A 22,271-nucleotide genomic window follows, 5' to 3' on the forward strand; every position below is an offset into this window, starting at 1 on the left:
TTTCCGAAAAAAAGGCTGGTAAGGACATTACGGCTTCCTCCAGTGTTGCAAGATTCTAGGATTCGCCATCAAGAACACATTGCAATGGGCTTGAGGAAATAGAACTAGTTCAAATCTGCTCTCAAGTTTTTCTTCAAATTCAAATCATTTTAGCACATTCAAACAAGCCAATCTTCTCAGTATTTTGAAGAGCATGTTTTGCATTCCTTCTTGTTACACAAACTGATGAAAACTTAGTTTAGCAACCACTTATCAAGCATTAGCCTCACTATTATAAAACTGTTCTGGACCCCTTACAGGTCCCATAACGCATTTTAACAAAACTGAAATGCAGGCAGAAATCATGCCATGTTAAGTTATGGTTCTAAGACTAAAAACCTACGTTTGTGCATATATTTGTCAAGAATGATGAGTGGACAGGAAATGATTCTACAATTGTGTAAGAGTGATATTTGAAAGCAACAGCTACTTCAATGTTTACAAACCTAATTCAATTCTGTAAAATATATTAAATGATAAACAAATTATACACAAATTAGCATCCAAATTCTCACCTTGCTGGTAAGCTGCAATCCATAGAGCATGTATTGTACATAGGAAGACTTGGGCATGGCGTTATGAATCTCACAGCAGCTTGTGACAACTGACTTTGTCCTTGTCCACTAAGACCTGGAGCTGGAATGTTCCTTGGTGGTACTGACAATGAAGTAAAGCTTTGTAAGGAAAAATTGGGAAATGCACTGAGAGCCGGACTTGGGATGTTTGGAGGTGGTACTACCAATGGAGTTAAATATTGAAAGAAAAAATTGGGAAATGCACGAAGAACTGCTTCTGGGATGTTTGTAAGCGGTACTGCCATTGAAGTCAAGTCTTGTAACAAAGAATTGGGAGAAAATGGTGTAGAACTACGGTTGATGTTAGTTTCAGCAGCTGAAGTGAGTTGCCTAAGTGATGGTGGTGGAGATGGAAAAATTGGTGGTGGTGGAAAGGTTTCATCTTTTGTCAGCGAACGAAGATTTATATGTGGTGAAAACTTCTGCTGGATTGGACATGCTTTTCAAAAGAAAAAGAAAAAAGTCATTGTAGCATTTTAATGGAAATTTGACCAAATATTACCTTAACTATATAATTGTTCCTGCTAAAACATTATTCCAACAATTTAATGTAAATAATTCTCAGCTAAATACAGAAGTCTGAGCTCTTATTGATCCCAGGGCATAACGATTCAAAGAAATAAATTTCTTAGTTCATCAATAACTTACCCTGATTTACTTTCATTACTACCTGACAATTTAAACACAGTGAATGTAAAACACTCAATGATTTGATATATAAAATAAATACTTCCACAAACAGAGGTCACGAGCTAGATATATGATATCAGTGGCAGTTTGGAGATACCCCACACTGCAAAGATCACTGTCACCTGACATCACATTGAGGTTATAGTATTAAATGTTTGAAAGTTAATTTGCTTCAGTTCCATCACAATTTGATTTTACTCACATTAACCCAGTATACCCAGGTACTAGCGATATTGCTCCCAAGGGATTGAGAAACGGAAAATGAACTACTGCTTTCGTGCAGCATGCCAAGTGAATTTTCCAAGATAGCCATTTCTGCAGTCTACACAGTCATGTTACTTCGTGATGGGAAAATAATTCCTACTTTTAAACAGCTCTTAAATACAGCTCATTTATTTAAAAAACATGGGCACCAATGTACCCACAAATTTAATGAAAAACTTCTATAAATCCTAGAAATTCAGTCATTGGACTTATGCAAAGGTTGCATTTATACTGACTTTAACCATTCGAGCATGCAAACTGTGAATGCACAAATACCATTGCGAAATGTTTTGGTTCATAATATTAACTGTATATAGGACCATTTATTAATAGTTTGGCAGTTTTTTTGTTCAGGAATAGAAATACACAGCAAGACAGATTGTACGTATTCACAGAATCCCTACATGCGGAAGGAGGCCATTCGGCTCTTGAGTCTGCACCAACAACAATCCCATTCAGGTCCTATCCCTATATCCCATGCATTTACCTTTCTAATCCCCCTAACACAAAGGGGCAATTGAGCATGACCAATGAACCTAACCTGCACATCTTTGGAGTGTGGGAGGAAACCGCAGCACCCAGAGGAAACCCATGCAGACATGGAGAGAATGTACAAACTCCACACAGACAATGACTCACGGCCAGAATTGAACCTGGGTCCCTGGTGCTGTGGGGCAGCAGTGATAACCATTGTGCCACAAGGCCAACTTCACTTCAGGAAATTTGGTTATTAGGTTCATTTGTTCAATATGTTTTTCTTATTTTGTGCTACCTGTGTTCTAAATTACTTATTTTAATCTTCTCAATAATCACAATCAAATATATTACTGTTAGGCAATTAAACATAATTGCAATCTTCCATTTTCTTCTGAGACATAGGTGTTGATCCAGATTTGACCACACAAAGCACTATTCCCAGTATTCAGTAATAGCAGATGGCCACGGAATTGAGTAACCCAAATGGGTACAAAGGAGCAACTTCACCCAGAAAGTAACTGCACAACATCAGGAAATACCAGTCATTCCCTACTTCACACTCAGTTTATTGATCTTAGTCAGAGAAAATGTGCTCTGGTACATTTGATCTCAGCATCTGATCAAGGAAAAACAAAATTAGCTAACGTTTCAATTCTAATCATCAATATCCTACAACATGAATTATGGCAACATGGGGCAGGATTCTGCTTGGCTGCAATACTCCCAGTACTAAATAGCCTTTGAACATCAGTAGTCAATGCTCACCCAGAAATACCATTTGGGCAACTCAATGATAATAAGCCATTTCTATGGAATCAAGTTCATCAAGTTGCCAATGCCTACAGGGAGAACAATTAGTGAGTGGATATAAACTTGGGGGATGTACACACAAGCAAAACAATAACACGAGAATATTCAAATGGGTCAAACATACCTGGAGAGCCTTCTTCCAATGGAACACGTGTAACATCAGGATCAAATGCATCATACTTGGCAGAATTCAATTTTGATTGTATCATTGCTGTAAAGACAGAATACTGTATTGATCAAACAGTAGCTTTAACAGTCAGGGAAGTACAACCAACAATCCATAACTATTTCCACTTCCCTACTCTTCCCCTATACGGCTGCCTCAGCTTCAGATATACCAACTTGCCCCTCAAGATGGTAGAAAAGAATGTGTGCTTCATCAAAATCTCAATTCTGAGCAAATCTATCAGATCTTGATCTCTTTTCTAGGAAAACCAGTTTAAGTTTCTCTGATCTTTTTTAATATCCAAAAACTCACATTCTTGGAATCACTTAAATGAATCTATACTGCACATTTTCCAAGCTAGTCCTCCTTCCTCAAGCAAAATAACCGAAGTCAAAATTCTAAACGTATCAGCTTTGGCTAACTCGTGGCGTTTTTGTCTTTGGATCAGCAGGCCATGGTCCTACTCTAGAGACTTAAGCACATAACCTGGGCTGACAATTGAATGCAGCATCCCCAATTGGAGTACTCAGGGAATACTGTCTTTAGGTGTTGTATGACATTCAAACTAAAGCGCCTTCTGCAATCTCAGGTGGACGTAAAAAAAAACAGACTGCACCATTTGAAAAGGAGCAAAGTAGGTAGATATCCCTGGTGTCCTTCCCATTGTATATCCTTTAACATCATTAAAAATAGATTACCTGGAGATGGCCTGTCTATAGGACAAACTTATGGAATAGAAATAGTTTAAAAAGTGGAATAAACTCTACTAGATGAAAGGAAAAGATTTGAAACATAGGGAACTATTTTTAAGAGAGGTATGAGGTAACAAGTTGCAAAGTTTTCTCCCTTCATCAATTTTCCACTGTTTAGTGCCGTAATTTTTGACAATCAATCATTTCCATTCAATTGAATTCTGTCTCAATTCAAACTTCTAGGTCACTCTTACATTCTACCATTATGATATCACACATTCTATGTTAAAAACTGGTCATTCCGTCATATTCAATATTCCTAGTTGTTAATATTGATCAATTTTTCAATCTATCAAAACCTGAGATGGAACTTTATGGTCACAATATCACATTTCTCCATACTCATTAATGTTCTCAACTCTTCAATTTGTCAATTCACAAAAATATTCAATGCTAACTCCAATCATTTAATTTGATATCCTTTGCCCCTTCCATATTGAACTTCAATCTTTTTCAGTTCCTTTCTTATCCATTAATGTCTTCTCAGTATTTATTTCAATTAAGCCTTTTGCTTCTACAGCAACCATTAAATTAACTGCAGTCTTTCTCCCCAAACATGCAATTCAATTTCTCCTGAACCACCTCTGTTGGCACAGCTCAGGGTCTCATCTTGCTAATTTTAGCCTGACCAGCAAATGGCATGGGAAGCAAACCAAAGATTACCTGCAAGTCTAGTATCCAACTCCCTTTACGGCCTGAAGAAATGAGATTAATCCCTGCAATTCTTCTCTTCAAGTTAACTTAAACAGTCACTCCCTCCACCATCAACACACCATGGCTGTAGCATGTACACCTACAAGATGCACCATAAAAGCTCATTAATGCTTCTTCAACAACACCTCCCAAACTTGCAACCTTCAACATGTGGAAACATAAAAGGTACCAGCTACAAGGAACCACAAACAAGTTCTCCTCCCAAGTCATATAGCATCCTGAATCAGAGCTGCATACAACTCAACTCCTCATCACTGCTTGACAAAAAACTGGAATTTTCTACCTAACAGCACCATGGCTCCACTTTCATTACGTGGACTTCAAGAAATTGAATCTTCAAGGGCAAATAATGATAGGGAATAAATATTGGTTTTGCCAGTGATGCCCATATCCCATGAATGAATAGGAGTGTGGCATACTCGACCACAAGTCGGGTAATATCTAATCTTGCATTAAAATCACTGTCAAAACTAAGTAACTTTCAGGGTTTAACTGGTACAAATAACAACTTGCAATCCAAACTATTAGTTCAGGAATTTAGAACTCAGCCTCCAATAAGTAATTTCACAATGATTGGACTTTGCAACAGGTAAAAGTACAATTCCAAGCCAGTATTAAGCCACAATTAAGACGACATACTTCAGGAAAACATTGTAGTGCTTTGTCACTCTCAACGTCTCACAACATATACAATTATTTTGGAATGTAGCATCTTACATCAGCAAACTGAAAAAACATTTCAAACCTCCTTCCAAAAGCAGTGAAATGATACCGGTTGAGAAAGGGATTAGTCAAGATATCAGATACTCCAATCTTTTACAAATTGTGCCTTATTTCAATGCCCTCCTGAACAAACCGGCTTGGTTTAATAAATATGTGCAGAGCAGCTGACAATGCAGCACTCCTCAAGTTGAAGTGCCAATTTACAATCTACTCAAGTTAGAATCATAGAATACCTAGTGCAGAAAGAGGCCATTCGGCTCATTGAGCCTGCACCGACAACAATCCCACCCAGGCTATATCAACATAACCCCACATATTTACCCTGCTAGTCCCCTTGACACTAAGGGGCAATTTAAAATGGCCAATCAACCTAATCTGCACATCTTTGGAGTGTGGGAGGAAACCGGAGCATCTGCAGGAAACCCACACAGACACAGGGAGAACATGCAAACTCTACACAATGATCCAAGGCCACAATTGAACCCGGGTCCCTGGTGCTGTGAGGCCGATAGTAGTCATGATGTGGATATGCCAGCATTGGACTGGGGTAAACACAGTAAAAAGTCTGACAACACCAGGTTTAAGTCCAACCGATTTATTTGATAGTAAACTCACAAGCTTTCGAGGTTAAGCTCTTCTTCAGGTGAATGGAGAGTTCTGGCCTCAGACAGAGCATATAAAGCACAGACAGTTTACAGATTACTGATTAGAATGCGAATCTTTACACCTAACCTGCTGTTCAACCTAATCTTTACACCTAACCTGCTGAACAGCAGGTTAGGTGTAAAGATTCGCATTCTAATCAGTAATCTGTAAACTGTCTGTGCTTTATATGCTCTGTCTGAGGCCAGAACTCTCCATTCACCTGAAGAAGAGCTTAACCTCGAAAGCTTGTGAGTTTACTATCAAATAAATCGGTTGGACTTAAAACTGGTGCTGTCAGACTTTTTGCTGTGAGGCAACAGTGCTGACCATTGTACCACCATATACAAGGTCTCTTATTGATTTCAAAATAATAAGCACTGTATGTTTTACTAACTTAAGCTGAACACTGAGAATGTGTCAAAAATAAATTAGAAATGAGGAATAGCAATTCTGTCTGTTGCAATTATATACTTTAAAATTTAAAAAACAATTCTGGATGGGCTACAGCCTTATCACTATGGAAAAAGTAAAGTTCCAGGATGTAGGAGTTTCACAAAACAACAATAACTAAAAAATTAAAACAGTTCAGTCCAACATTATTCTACATTTCTATCAGCCTGGTTATCAGCCAGACTCCTGAAATGGTTAGAATTTAAAATGTTCCGAAAACTCACCATTTTGGAATTGTGTTTCAAAATAATGGTAATTTGCAAGGGTAAAGTGCCGAACATCCAGATTCCTTCCATGAAGTACTTTATTTGGAAGAAGCTTGATTAGTCTTTCTACATCACAATCCGAAAGTACTTTCACACGAACAAACCTATAAATCACAAGATGATTTTTTTTTAAAACCCAAATAAGAAATTCAATGACAATATGTATCACTTTTGCTTTCTAAGTGCATGAGACAGACAGCAACATTTCATGTACGATGTATGAATGCAGCTGAGTTTCCAGCACTCAATCTCGCTTTTCCATTCCTCCAATTCTGGACTTTTCTGAACTTCTCTCTCCCTTGGCTTCATCATTCGAAGATGCGACTTCAGCATCCTAGACCTCAATAGTCTGGAAAGCCCTGTATAACTCAAATCATTTCTGAAAAAAACCAATCACTTTGATCACCTTGCCTTACGTTACAGACTCTGCATGAATGAAAAGTTGTTCAAGAGGTAGTTAACAAAAAGAGTTTGTTGTCACAAGTGTGAGGTTAATAACACTCACCACTGTTCAAGCACAAAAGATACAAAACTTCAGGTGAGGGCAAAGTATGTGGTTAAATATAAAAATATAGCTGGTCTGATTAGTAAGTTCACTGATGGCATAAAAATGGCAGAGTTGCAGATAGAAATGAGGACCATCAAAAGATGCAGACAAGATTGCAGACTTGGGCAGAGAATTGGCAGATGGAGTTTAATCCAGACAAATGCAAGGTGATGCATTTTGGATGATCAAATTCTAGTGTGAATTATACAGTAAATCACAAAACCCTTAGGAACATTAACATAGAGTGAAATCTGGATGTACAGGTCCACAGATCCATGCAAGTGGCAACTCAGGTGGATAAGGTGGTCAAGGTGGTCAAGAAGGCATACAGTATGCTTGCCTTCATCAGTTGAGGCATCAAAAATAAAAGTTGGCAAGTTATGTTACTGCTGTATAAAACTTCAGTTAATATTGCATGCGGTTCTGGTCACCACCCTATCAGAAGGACATGGATTCTTTGGAGAAAATGCAAAGAAGCTTTACCAGGATGTTGCCTAGTCTGGGGAGCTTTAGATATGAGAAGTTGGATAAAGTTGGATTATTTTCAGTGGAATGACGGAGGCTGAGGGGTGGCCTGATAGAAGTCTACAAAATTGAGAGGCATACATAGGGTGGGTAGTCAGACGGTTTTGCCCAGGATGGAAGGGCACAGGTTAAAGCGAGAAGTGGTAAGTTTAGCGGAGCAGACAGAGGATGGTGGATGCCTGGAACGCACTGGCTGAAGCAAGCACATAAGCAACTTTCAAGGTATACCTTGATAAGACACATAAATGGGAGGTGAACAGAGGAATAGAAACTGCTTGGTAAGCCGAAAGGCCTGTTTCTGTATTGTTCTTTGTTCTGTTTTAAACATTGCTAGCCAAGCTGCACAACGCCATTGCTGCCTTGATGCAAAATAGCAACTACACTGCCTCAATCAAAACATCATAAAGTTGCTGTATTTCAATGAATTTAAGAAGAAACAAGATGGTTTTTTTGGAAAAACAGTTAGATCAGAGGACAAAAGGTAATAAGAAAGAATTCATATTATATCTTGTGAACTCTACGATTAGCTGGTGGACAGACACTTCTTGTCCCTAACATGCCTAATTTTTGATCTTAGCTTTGTGATCGAAGTGTGCAAGTGATTTACAAATAAGTGTTTTTTTTTAATGTTTCAAGAGAATATTTAATACTAGTTTGTTCTGCAGGCAATTTGAAGGGGAGGCGATGGCCTCATGGTATTATTAATACCACTATTACTAGCCACTATTATAATAATAGTGGTATTATTAATACCACTATTACCACTATTACTAGAGAAACTCAGCTAATGCTCTGGGGATCCAGGTTCAAATCCTGCCACGGCAGATGGTGGAATCTGAATTCAATAAAAAAATCTGTAATCAAGAATCTACTGATAATCATGCAACCATTATCAATTATCAGAAACACCCACCTGCTTCACTAATGCCCTTTGGGGATGGAAATCTGTTATCCAACATGATTCCAGAGCCACAGCAACGTGGTTGACTCTCAACTGCTCTCCAAGGGCAACTATGGATGGACATTAAATGCTGGCCTGCCAGTGACGCCCATGTCCCACAAATGAATAATATGTTTTTAAAAAATCAGTATGCCTGGAAGAAACGCAGCTCAGATGTTGAGAGAGCAATCATTTCAGCCTTGCAAGTGTTTATTTTAAGTCGAGTTAATGTACTTTTGTTCAAGTTCCTTTGGAATTTCTGAATAGAGTGATTGACAGGGTCATGTGATAATGTGGTTCGTGCACAGAGCTAGATCTGTCGCAGAAAAAAAAACTAAGCAGTTGCAGGCGGAGATTTGCTAAAGTCAGAGGATTGTGCAGCTTGTACCTGAGTTCTCACTCTCTGTCTCCACAGAATTTCCATAAAAGCTTCAAAACTGTTAATACAATTTACAGCAAGTATGCCTGGCTTTGCTAACTGTATTTATTCAAAAGTGGCTTTGATCTATGCATGAATGGGGCTATTTGGAACTGGAACAGTCATAAGCTAAAAAGTACTCTCTTTCATTTTTAAATAGTGTTCAACCGTTAATGGTTAAGCCGAGTCATTTGTTAGCGTTATATTTAAATTGATATTAAATAAAGTTTGTTCTACTATTAAACATCCATATTTGTCATCATCCTCACATTTATGCCAGAAGAAGAAAAATATTTTGGGGTCTAGTCTGGCTTCCTAATGTGACCTGAGGTTCCAATTGAGAACCTGAACGACTATCAAATTTATGATGTTCTACATAATGAAATGAAACCAGATGCTCTGCAAAAAGCAAAAATCATAGGTAACGTACCCTTGTTAGGATAAGGAGAAATAGGTGCTCTATTTTGGAATAAGTATAGACAATATTTGCATTTTGGAGAAAAATGAATTGAGAGAGGTTGGAACATTTGGCTGCATTGTTAAAACCAAGCTTTAGTGAATTTGAGAACTTTTAACTGTTTGGAGTTGTCATCAGTTAATACTACTAAATTACAACAAGTTTAGAAATAATTCGTCATGGATGACTTCAGCCACCAAAATTTGTCAACTCTATGTTTGCAAGGGATAGCATTTCCTTCCGTACTTAGACTTTTAGCATTCCTCCTCTTCTTTCAGGTATCATCTGGGCGGCACGGTAGTACAGCGGTTAGCACTGCTGCTTCACAGCTCCAGAGACCTGGGTTCAATTCCCGGCTGGGGTCACTGTCTGTGTGGAGTTTGCACATTCTCCTTGTGTCTGCATGGGTTTCCTCCGGGTGCTCCAGTTTCCTCCCACAGTCCAAAAGGTGTGCTGGTTAGGTTGATTGGCCATGCTAAAATTGCCCTTAGTGTCCTGAGATACGTAGGTTAGAGGCATTAGCGAGTAAATGTGTAGGGATATGGCAGTGGAGCCTGGGCGGGATTGTAGTCAGTGCAGACTTGATGGGCCAGATGGCCTCTTTCTGCACTGCAGGGTTTCTATGATTCTATGATGATCACTCTTCAAAAGGGTGTTAATGACCATGGACTTCAACTGGATTGGTCCATTATCATGCTTGGCAAAGTACCACAGTGGTTTGTCGTTATTTTCTGCAATATGATAGACCAGGAAGCTCTCCTGCTCTTGTGGCTTGTCATATTGAAAAGATTTACAGGCTGATAATCAACCTGCTTGGCCACTTTATGAACATACCTTCCATGGCACCGGAGCTTCTGACAATGGGTAGGGATACTACTGCTGCGCTACAAGACCTCCCCTTGACGTTACAAAATACTTCTTACATTTTAGCAGCACAACTTGCAGCAAACATGGAATTCACCTTCCACACTTAAATATAAACAATCCAATTTTTAATGTTGATCAATAACTCTTCTGTTCCTTTTAAGCAAACTGAATGGACTATTAATGGATATATGACATAGAAACAAGCCTTCAGCCCAATTAGTCCATGCTGTTGTTAACACTCCAAAAATCTAATTGTTGTAATCATCTATTCCATTCTCCAGCTTCCTAGCTTCTCGTTAAAGGAATTGTGACTATCTCCTTCAGACATTCCATGTGGTAGAGAGTTATGCAATTTCACCACTCTTTGGGAAAGAAGTTTTTCCTGATGTCCTAATTGCATTTCTTGGTGACTTTTCTAAAGAAAACAACCTACTTTTCATATTTCTCTATTAGGTCATCTTTCAGCCTTTGCCACTCCTCCCCAACCCACAAGAGAAAGAGAGACCCAGCTTGTCAATCCTTTCCAGGGGAGGTGCCCTTTCCTGAAGTCACATTAAAGGTTGGATGATAGTGAATTTTAAACTGATTCCCCACTACTTTGGTTAGGCCTCTCTAACAATCTCTCATATATTAGCACACAAAATGATTATTGTATTTCATAACCTTCATAAAATTAATATATCCAATATATACTCCCAGACTTTATTGGGGCTATACAAATACTAAAAAGTGAACACCATTCCTGGAAAGGAGAATACCAAACAATAAACAGAGAAGTCCTAATGGCCAATAGATCCTTTGAGCAAGAGATGCCCAAATATGCTGCCACTGCTCATGCATACCCATTAGGGTTAATTCCATAAACTTAATATTGTGTGGGCAAATCTGACCCAAGCCCCACCAAGTCCAAAATTAGCCTTGTCTCGTGACAACAGTTTTCTATAGGTCTGCAGAAGACCATTTCGTACAGAGGGATATTCATGGTAGAGACCTAATCATTTACAGTCAACAAAGAGGAATTCAGTAGGAGTCATCTACTAACAAAGATAATAACAGATTTAGTAGCTTTTGAGAGTAGCAATGTCAAAAAGTCTAAAGGCAGTGTTTTAAATTCAAGAGATTCAATTTACCTTGGTATCGCTACTTTAAAAGAATCAGCATATGCAGACCAATACAAAAATGTTTCAGAAGTGATATTACATACATCAATCTTCATGTGGAGGAGATGTGGGTTAGCATGATTGTGTTAAGGTACAATTAAAAAAGCACAATTAACTCAATGTGCTTAGCAGTCTGAGGCCAGACTCTCCATTCACCTGACGAAGAGGGTAACCCCTCGAAAGCTTGTGAGAATATTATCAAATAAATAGGTTGGACTAAAACCTGGTGTTGTCAGACTTTTTACTTAGCAGAACAAACAGGAGTCAATAGCAAAATGCAACACCCACAGATATTTTGCTCTACCTTGTGATGTCTCCTACCACTGATCCCTTGCAAGAATGTAGCAAAAAACACAAATGCTAGTTAAAATAAAAATATTGCAACTGCTTGAAATCTGAAATGAAAAAACAGAATGGGCTTTAGGCCGAGACCTATAGCCACTATATTTTGCAATTTTGTACTTTCGCATTTTATTTCTGTTTTGCATTTAAGGTTACAGTGTGATTGGGCTTTAAGTCAAATCATTACTGAACAACAATCAGTAGCGACATTAGCTGCTTTTTCACAGATCTTGTTTTTCCCCATACGGGCCGCGCACAGCTGGTATCTGCATCTTTGTTTTCCCTTTGTAAATTAGATTACTCAAGAGTTGGTTTTTTTGCTTGCCAGAAGTTCTTTTTCTTACTGTGTTTTGTGATCCTTGAACTACAAGCCAGGAAAACAAATAGCCGTACACAAGGGGCAGTCAACTATGGTGTGGAATCAGCAGATGGAGTTTGACTGATGGACATACAACTTGTTTGATGGCAGATGGGATACACCAAAAGATGTGTAAACAGTTTGAATATTGTGAAATCTGCAAAGCCTTGCAGTGTCCGTGATCAGGATTTGTGTTTACCAGACAACTTTTAAGAATGTTTGAATAAGGCTTCAAATGACTAGAATGAGGTCAGAAATTTGATATAAATGGATGCTGCTTCTAAGATCCACAGCAGCAGCTAGATGGAATGGTCAACCACTGAAGAACACAGGAGGAAGGGTGGGGAACGAAGTGACTGACCAAAGCGTCCACCTGTGTAAGGTTATTCGGAAACTTGGTAAACAAGGAGACTTTTACAAAACTAAGTTCTTGTCGTAGAACAAATTTGGGGTTATCCATTTTGGGAAGCTGTTGTGAAGAGATAAATTTGCAACCTGTAATATAGTATACAAGTAAAGTTGCCTTTTTCTCCTTCTTTGAAGTGTGTTCCCCTTTCAACAAAGGTATCTTGCTTTTTACTTCTTTATTATAATTATCACCAACATTCAACAAAATTGTCATTTTAGCAAATTACTTGGCATTGTCACTCATGCCTGTCACATCAAGTGTATGGCTTTAAACCCAAATGAGACTCCAAAAGGGAGTGTCTCACATTACATTCCCAAAAGATCATGCAGCAGGTATAAATTGATGTCAACATCTCAGGTTGATAACCTTAGGTCAGAGCCAAGGGAAAATCATCATACCAAAGTGTCAACTCAATTGTTGAATGCTAGTGTCCAATAAGCAGTACTCCATTAAGGTAAAAAATAGAAAAGAAGTTGAGGAATAAGAAATACTAAGGAAAATGAATTGCATTCTAAAATCTCCTTTTCAGTTCCTCTGGATAATGCAAAATGTTTACAAACATATCGATTACTTTTTAACTAGCCACTATTGAATCATATTATCCTGTGAAGATGATTAATTGTGATTAAAATTGGATTATTATGCTCCCAGGATATAAAGATTTCAACCATAAATGTGTATGGGAAGAAAAGTGCGTAAATTCAGACAGTATAAGTAGATTTTTCAGGCATTTGTTTTGCTACAACTACAATAGCTAAAAACTTGTCCATAATGTTCAGTGTAGAAAATCAAAATGTATTTTGCATATTTTCAAAATATATCCAAAAAATGTAATTTAACTAAAATAGATGTACGATGACAAGGACTCCACATCCATCATGTTTCACACGATTCCAAAAGCCTTTCCTGATTTACATATACAAGAAAGCACCTTTTCAAGAATGTAGATATAAATGAAACAGCAAAAGATGACAAAAGCTGGGATTTTACAACCAAAGCAAATGGGAAGACACAGCAGGTTGAAAGCACACGCAAGTCATTGGGGGTGATTTTCAGCCCACGATCATCCTATTTCCCAATTTCCTCACTTCTCACTGGCGATGTCATGAGGGTCACACTCACAAATGGCAGGAACCTCATTTAAGTAGATTTTAATGAATTTAAATTTAACAGACCCCCAACATATGTCCTCCATCACTAAATACTCACACCTCACCAACATGACATCATATTGGTGAGGTTTACAACAGGTTTGGCCAAATGAGAAACAGTTGAGGGGAGTCCACAGGGGACGCAGAAGTAAGTATAGTACCCAAAGGGAGAGGAACTTGTGAACTTGTCCCCAAAACAGGTTGGCACCACCAAGTCAGCAGTGCCAACTTGTGGCTGGGGCAGGGGTCATTTATTCATTGGGGGGGGGGGGGGGGGGGGGGGGGGTTGCACACAGGTGATGGGCTGGGAGATTCCAGCAGCGACTGTTTGTTTGGGGATGGCGTCTTTTTGTGTTCCAATTGGGATGCCCTTTAAAGATGGCAGCCTGTTTGCCGAAGAGTCCGTCTTGCCGGCTCTATTGGGCCCCGCCAGGAAGCTACAGAAATTTGGAAGCAACTGTGAACTGTTTCTTACAAGGGCTGTAACTTAGTGGAGAGTGCAACATGATAGAATAATGTGATGCTGTCCCTCAAGTTTCTAAAATAGAGATGAGAGAGTGGGATGGTGCATTGAAGCTCTTTACAAGTTATTTTAATTAGTTATTTTACTTTATCTGAGGGTAAAAGGCCTGTATTTGTGTTGATGATTTTATGTAAATTAATATCTTCTAATTCTGGTCAAAGACCAAGACCCGAAATATTACTTTTGTCACTGGTCTCCACAAACGTGGAGATAGTACCTTCCAAACTGATGCCAACAACCATCAAGGAAGACAAGGGCAGCAGATACATGGAAACACCACCACCTAAAGATTCTCCTCCAAGTCACTCAGCATCTTGACTTGGAAATATATTGCCATTCTTTCACTGTTGCTGGGTCAAAATCCTGAAACTCCTTCACTAACAGCATTCAGATTTTGCTACACCACACAGACTTCAGCAGTTCAAACAGGCAGCTCACCACCAACTTTGAGACAGATTAGTGATGGGCAATAAATACTGACCTGGTCAGCAATGACAACATTGCATGAATTAATAAACAAACCCCATGGATGAATTAAAAAGTATTGCTTCCTGTTATTTTGTTTTTGTTAGATTTCCAGCAGGTGCAATGTTGCATTTTGTTTTTTGCTTACAGGATTTAGCTCATACAGATTTTGTTTCTCCATTGTCTTTTATCCTACTTTTCATTGGATGGTTTAGAATCCATCCAGAATCAAAATCTAGTTCTTCAGCAGATTACAAATTCTTACATCAGCCCTTTAATTTAAAAAATCTTTCCATTTCTTTAGTTCTGATGAAGGTTTTTACACCCAAAGTATCAACTTGGCCTCATCGCTCCACACAGCTGAATGGCTTGTCATTTCATGTTCTCTGCTTTGATATAATTTTGTACTCACCCTCTAGATTGTCCACCCTTTGCAACTGTATAAAATTTGATTTCATCAACAACAGATATTCCAGTAGAATTAACAGCAGCTTGTAAGTCATCAACAGTTGTCCACTGTAAGAAAATGCACAGTAATTAGAATATAATAGTTCAGCATTTCCACTGTTTTGCAGACTTGTCGCTCTAGTCTCCAACTTGTATTCACAGCTTTCTTTAACTTGGTTTTCTCTTAGTATTAAACATCATCATAAAATTTAATTCTCAAAAAAAAACTAACAGACCAAAACAAACACAAAAAAAAGATAGTCAAACCTGTCTGAAAAGAACGAAATGCACAGCAGCCCTCTGTACAACTCTTCTTCCAATGTACATCAAGCTACCATCCTGCATCAGCAGTACCATTCCCCTCTCATGGCCTTTCTACACACCACACTTATTTGGGCCATAGAATCTCTACTGTGCAGAAAGAGGCCATTCAGTCCATCAAGCCTGCACTGACAATAAGCGACCGAGGTTCTAGCCCCATAAACCCACATACTTACCTGCTGACAAAGGGACAATTTAGCAGGACCAATCCACCTAACCTGCACATCTTTGGATTGTGGGAGGAAACCGGAGCACCCAGAAGAAGCCAATGCAGACACGTGGAGAATGTGCAAATTCCACAGTCAACCGAAGTCAGATATCAAACCCGGTCCCTGGTGCTGTGAGGCAGCAATGCTAATTGCTGTCCCATGTTTCAACACTTGCCAAGCCTCACTTATCACACATTAGGCCCAATTCTCCCATCCCAATGCGCACATTTTTTGGCTGGGCTGGGATATTTTCAGGATGGGAAATGCGAATGTCGGCCATTTTGCAGGATTGGCACATGCGTTTCCAAATCATGCACATCTCCCACAGCCGGAGAGCAGGGCAGTCAGGACAGTCAGGAATGTGCTGGAAGCTGGCAGAAAGAGAGGTAAGTCATTTAAACCTGTTTTGAATGTATTTTAAATATTATCGGGCCCGGCGCAGAATTCTCTGGGCCCACCAGCAGTATTTCACTCCAGCAGGGTTTAGAGTAGCAGGTAGCTAGCAGGACGCCACATAGGAGTGAACGGGGGTGCAAATGGGGTCCCCCAGGGGCTCGGGCGGCAGGGGGTGAGGCCCTGTGGTATGAGCACCCTGGCAATGCCAGTATATGCTCCCTGGCACTGCCCAAGGGGAAAGTGCCCATGCACAGAAGCACCTTGCCACTGTCCAGCAGGCACAGCCGGGGCCAAGGGCTATGGGCGATCGGTGGGGGTCCCACTATCACTTTGCAGATAGGATCGGTCAGGGTTGAGGGAGATCAGCAATCAGGGCGGCAGCAGGGGCAGAGGAGCGGGAGGCATCAGGGCTGGCCTGGGATTGGTTGTGCAGGCCACGATCGGGCCATGGGGGAGCTAGAGGGGCAGCAGTGTGGGGAGCCCTGGGCTGGCCAGCAATCGAGCTGACCAGCAAACTGCAGTCTGACAGTTCAGGGCTACTGCACACGTGCAAAGGCCCGGAACTGTCAGACTCTGGGGTGAATAGGCCCCACCACCCCAAGCTTTTAATGATATTCACGACTGACCTCTGCATTGCACGGACTGTGGGAGATTCGAGTTTAAATTCCCACTGAAAAAAACAATTGTGCTTTACACCCTTTTTCCCCCGAATTCACTGCTTAGAATATTTTGTGGGAGAATCGGGCCCATTATTGCCAATTTCATCATTGTTGAACAAATTATCCTTCACATTTCCTACATCTGCATACTCGCAAATAAGACTGGTCTTTAACTTGAAGTAAAGTTTATTTATTAGTCACATGTAAGGCTTATATTAACACTAAAATGAAGTTACTGTGAAATTTCCCTATTTGCCACATTCCAGCACCTGCTCGGGTCAATGCACCTAACCAGCACGTCTTTCAGACTGTGGGAGGAAACCGGAGCACCAGGAGGAAACCCAAGCAGACACAGGGAGAATGTGCAAACTCCATGCAGACAGTGATCCAAACTGGAAACCGAAACCAGGTCCCTGGCACTATGATGCAGCAGTGCTAACCACTGTGGCACCCCCTTATGGGTGTTTTCTCCCCTTACTCCTTTGGTATGTTATTCTCTCTGTACATCTCATTTTCCACCTCTCATTTCTCTTTTTTATTTAATTCTTGCTGACTGTTTACCAAGCATCATCTGAAATCACCCCTTCTTTTTCCTTTCAGCCTTTGTGCTCAGCAACTTCTCATCCTTAGTGACTTTAACCTTTACCTTAGCACCTTTTGCTTTCTGAAGTTACTGACTTCCCTCCATTGAAACACTCTTATCCATACTCACAGCCATCTCCTTGACATCCATTGCTTCTCAATTCCTGTGATCGCCATCACAGACAAGACCAGCTCTAATCACTGAATACATATCTTTCCTCCACCCTCCAACCATTTCCAAACAACTCCTCATTACCCATCTTTTCCTCACACCTCCGAAGCTCTTCCTTCCAAGCCCACTTTCTTCTGTATCTGCCACCGAAGAAAAATATCTTCCCTTCCCCTGCCTCCCCAGCCAAAAAAAACACAAGTACTTTCTCCCAATTGCATATCCACAGGCCTGCCATCTCCACAAACTATTTCTACTTTAGATTTGAGTAGTGACTGCACCACTGACCACAAAATCCAGGCTCATCTGTTTAGTTGCCCCTTCCCATCCACTCACAGGCCAACCCATGCCAACATTTCTTTTGCATAATGCAGTGATCTCATGGATGGAATAATTTTAACAGAATACAAGGGTAGATATGGGAAAAGGTACAAAATATCTTTTTCCAATATTTGTCTTGTAGCCTCTTAAGCTTATCCCATCTACGAGATCCACTTTGTTCATTCTCAACCCCAATCCTATTAAACTGGAGTGATACAAGTTGATAAGGGTTCTTTGTCCTCAGATGCATCCTTGCAAAATTCCCAATGCCTCCCCACCCTTTAAAAACTTATCATTTCCTTGTTAATTAAGAATCTATCCAGCTCTGCTTTAAAAACATTCAAAGATTCTTCCTTCAAATAAAGTGTTTTCCAAAGGCTCAAGACTCAGGGAAAATGGTTTATGAAGAGAGGTTGAGTCTATACTCTAAGTTTAGAAGAGTGAGGGGGGGATCTAATTGAAATATGCAAGATGCTAAAGGGGATTGACCAGTGGCACAATGGCTGGCACTGCTGCTTCACAGCACCAGGGACCTGGGCTCAATTCCCAGCTTGGGTCACTGTCTGTGTGGAGTTTTGCACATTTTCCCTGTGCATAGTATGCATGGTTTTCCTCCAAGTTCCGGTTTCCTCCCACATTCTGAAAGATGTGCTGGTTAGGGGCATTGACCTGAACAGGTACCAGACCGTAGCGATTAAGGGAATTTCAAGGTAACTTCATTGCAGTATTAATATAAGCCTTACTTGTGACTAATAAATTAACTTTACTTTAGATATAAAGAGGATGTTATCTCCTGTGGGGCAATCTAGAATGACAGGTCATAGTTTTAGGATAAGGGGTGGCAGATTTAAAACAGATGAAGATAAATTACTTACTGACTTACTTCTCTCAAAGGGTCATGAATCTGTGGAATTCACTTCATGGATTCCAGGATGGTTGAGTAAATTTGGAGATATAGGCAAATTTTGAATTCATAATGGATTGAAGGTTTATGCGGAATTGGTAGGAATGTGGAGTTGAGGCTGAGCCAAGATCAGTCTTCAACATTGAATATTGGAGCAGACTCAACGGCTGAATTGCTTATTCCTGCTCTTGGTCCTTAAATAAGTGACCTCTTACTTTTAAAAAGTGACCGTTAAATCTAAGTTCCCCAACAAGACGAAACAGCCACTACTGGCACCGATAGCTCAAAGAAAATGTTAATGAGCTCTGACTTTGATGCCCAACTACTATGTTGGTCAACAACACAAGAGGAATGCTGATATGCCCAGATAGGCACCCTCTATATTGCCAAAGCAATCCTTGAGCAGATACTGCCAAACATAAGTTTCTCTTTTTGTTCCCAATTTACCCTTCAGTTTCCATCTGCTCAGAAAAGCTATTCTTAAAATATACCATACCCAACAATAAAAGCAATATTCTCTTTACTTTAGAACGAGATCTCAGTATGTAGCATACTGCAGCAAGTACCGACATGTCAAAACATTTTAAATATTCACAATAAGCTCTCTCACAGGAATAGTTGGCCAATGAATGGCCTGATATATACACAGCTTTAAATGTACATTTAATCTGATACTATGTACCACCGCATATGCCGTTAGATCATAGGGTTAAAAAGTAATGCTCACCCATGTCAGGTTTCCAACCAATACAGCTTTCTTTTTATGAATTGGCATTTTAACCTCATCCGGAAGATATTTAGAAGAGTCAACTTTATTTGGAACATCAGTAGTTGGAACAGTTGCTTTCTTTGAAGAGTACACTGGACTGTCCTTTTCAGGTTTTATCCCATTGTTTACCCCTATTATGTCATCAATCAAATCGTCATATAAATCCATTTGGACCAAATTTTCATTTTCCGGCTGCTAGAGAAAGAAAAGAGAATAATGGTAAGCACTTCTCATTAAATGCCTCGATTCACAGGACAGTACTGTGTAACATGACTGCATTTAGAGTGTTCTATAATAAAAGGACCCCTACTGTTTCACCATTGCTACTAAAAAGCATTGGTCTTCACTAGTGCTTCAAATAATTTATTGACATTAGCAGCATGGAACACATAACAAGCATTGCCTTCAAATTGTGTCAATTATCATGCCCACATCCCTTTGTACATTTCATCATTGTTACAAGGTATCCTAGGAGATTGATGATAATTAATAATGCAAGTAAATTCCCTTATCAAAATGCATTAAACACAAATCAAAACATAAGCGTACAAATTAAAATTACTTTCTACAAGTTGTTATACCATTATTATACAACAAGGATTGCACTCCGGCATCAGTAAAATTAGCAGGCCTCTTTGGAATACAGCGCTTCGGGGAAGCAGTGGCGTAGTGGTATTGTCACTGAACTAGCAAGTCAGAGAATCAGGGTAATGCACTGGGGAGCCACGTTCAAATTCCACCATAGCAGATGGTGAAATCTGAATTCAATAATGATGACTATGAAATAATTATTCTAGGGAAGGAACTCTGCCGTCCTTACCCAGTCTGGCCTATATGTGACTCCAAACCCACAGCAATGTGGTTGACCTTTAAATGCCCACAGGGATAGGCAATAAATGCTGGCCCAGTCAGCAACTCCCACTTTGCATGAAAGCATTAAAAAATACATTTAAAAAAGTGAAAAGAATTGTTGCTGCATTTGCCAACTCTACTTCTGCTTTTTTTTGGTTTGCTCTATACACATAATTGTATTTGCAATACTGACCACTAAAAATGACACAACCCAATTCATTCAAGTGAAACAATGAGCATGAATGAGAATTAGCATGCTTCGCACATGGATGTAATGAAGATGCATAAAAAATCTTTAATTTAACACATTTCAAACTATTTCAGAACTACTATATTTACTAAGTAAATTAATTTTATTTCATGGGATGGTTGGATTAAAACAAATTCTTGGCAGTTGTATTCTACAATTACCTCCACATCCACAGCCTTGATTGATTCAAAATATTTTGATCACAGAATTTAAAGTATTATACACATCTAATACACATAACTTAAACCATCAAGTGACATGAAGGTTATCAGCATCATTTAACTGTAAATTTGCAGGCTTACTGGTTTTAAACTATTGAATAAATATTTATAAGTAAACTTGATTCTTTTTAATATCTAGGTAAAAATTGTGCTTCAGAGCCAATTTGATTTATCACATAATTTCACAATAACTTCACTGCAGTGTCAACATAAGCTTACTTGTGACTAATAAATAATTAAATCATGTACTGGGATAACAAAAAGTAAAAGTATTGCTCACTGCACACAAAGTTAAATTTAAATTATGTGGATCACTTAGATATTTTTCAATGTTGCATTCTAACATTACTAAATTATATATAATAGCAAAATCATTTGGCCACCACTGGGACTGATTAGCGCAAACAAATTATTTTAGCAATAGGTTGAAAACCTAGTCATACTTTTGCATCGTTGTGAAATGATGTGTTTCTAACTTGCATTAAATTGTCAACATGGCAATGGTAGTGTGTGTACTACAAAAATATGCTTGGATCAGGGTCATGGAATGCTGGAGTGAGTTACTTGTGTGCATTCTAATGCACACTTTACAACTCACTTTATTTGACTTGAACACAAATTTATAGGTGCAATTGAGGCGAGGTGCAGTGAAGCAAGTAATTTATAATTATTTCTCCGTCTTGATTGCCAAAGAGAAAAATAAAACAGTCACTATTTAGGTAAAGGCACTGGGAATTCCGGGTCTCAGTGAGTTAGCTCTGCGGCCTTGCACTTGTATCACCCCTCCAAGTGCTCATCATGCTGGAAACGTATTAACACCCGATGAATCCGAAGTAAACATCACTCCGGCCGAAACCTCTCAAATCGCTTTCCGCCCATTGTGGCTGCGGCCCTGGTTTGAACCCGAGCCTGGGCTCACCGGAGGATAAGAAAGAGAGGGACGGGGCTGGAGGCCAGGAGGAATCCCCCGGTTTCTCTGCTGGGTTGGGTTAGGCCACCCTCCTGCCCCCAGCGGTACCTGCTTCGAACTGTTGCCCTCGTCAGTAGCCGCCATGGCCAGCAACCCGGAGACCGACTGCTCGGTGCTGTTCGAGTGCACCGCCATTTTAGAATTGCCCATCATGCCAGGCGCCGGTCGCTCGCGCAGTCGCAGTCGCGCTCTTTGGGCACTTAGCTTCTCAATGTCCACCCACTGACCTCAACCTTCCTCCCACTGGCAGCAAAGCTGCAGACTGCTGTGACAAGTGCTGCCTCCTCCCTGATTTCAATTCAAAACTATTTCCCAGCAGGAAAATCAAATCAGAGAAAAATAATATAAAGGGAAACGACAAATGCAGCAAACACGACGTGAAAGTCACCTCTCAGCTTCCCTCTTATGAAATGGACAAGTTCTATTATTCGAATGGATAGATACCAAGGGTGGCATGCCTCACAGCGC

The 22,271-nt window shown here is 39.7% G+C and overlaps 1 protein-coding gene across 1 annotated transcript in view; it reads right to left on the reverse strand.

The window, feature by feature from the left end:
- The window catches only part of LOC145356983 (uncharacterized), a 39,720-nt gene extending 17,776 nt beyond the window's left edge, over positions 1-21,944 (reverse strand). The window contains exons 1-6 of the mRNA XM_080210009.1: positions 21,852-21,944; positions 19,469-19,705; positions 15,146-15,249; positions 6,530-6,675; positions 2,980-3,066; positions 555-1,053 (exon numbers count right to left, since the gene is read on the reverse strand). Coding sequence (XP_080066135.1) covers positions 555-1,053; positions 2,980-3,066; positions 6,530-6,675; positions 15,146-15,249; positions 19,469-19,705; positions 21,852-21,938 — 1,160 coding nt within the window. The 5' untranslated portion in view covers positions 21,939-21,944. The remainder of the gene's footprint in view (positions 1-554; positions 1,054-2,979; positions 3,067-6,529; positions 6,676-15,145; positions 15,250-19,468; positions 19,706-21,851) is intronic.
- Positions 21,945-22,271: the final 327 nt, after the last annotated feature.

The sequence above is a fragment of the Carcharhinus amblyrhynchos genome, chromosome 22 (genome assembly GCF_965287045.1).
Source record: "Carcharhinus amblyrhynchos chromosome 22, sCarAmb.v2.hapA, whole genome shotgun sequence".
In the NCBI taxonomy this organism is placed as follows: domain Eukaryota; kingdom Metazoa; phylum Chordata; class Chondrichthyes; order Carcharhiniformes; family Carcharhinidae; genus Carcharhinus; species Carcharhinus amblyrhynchos.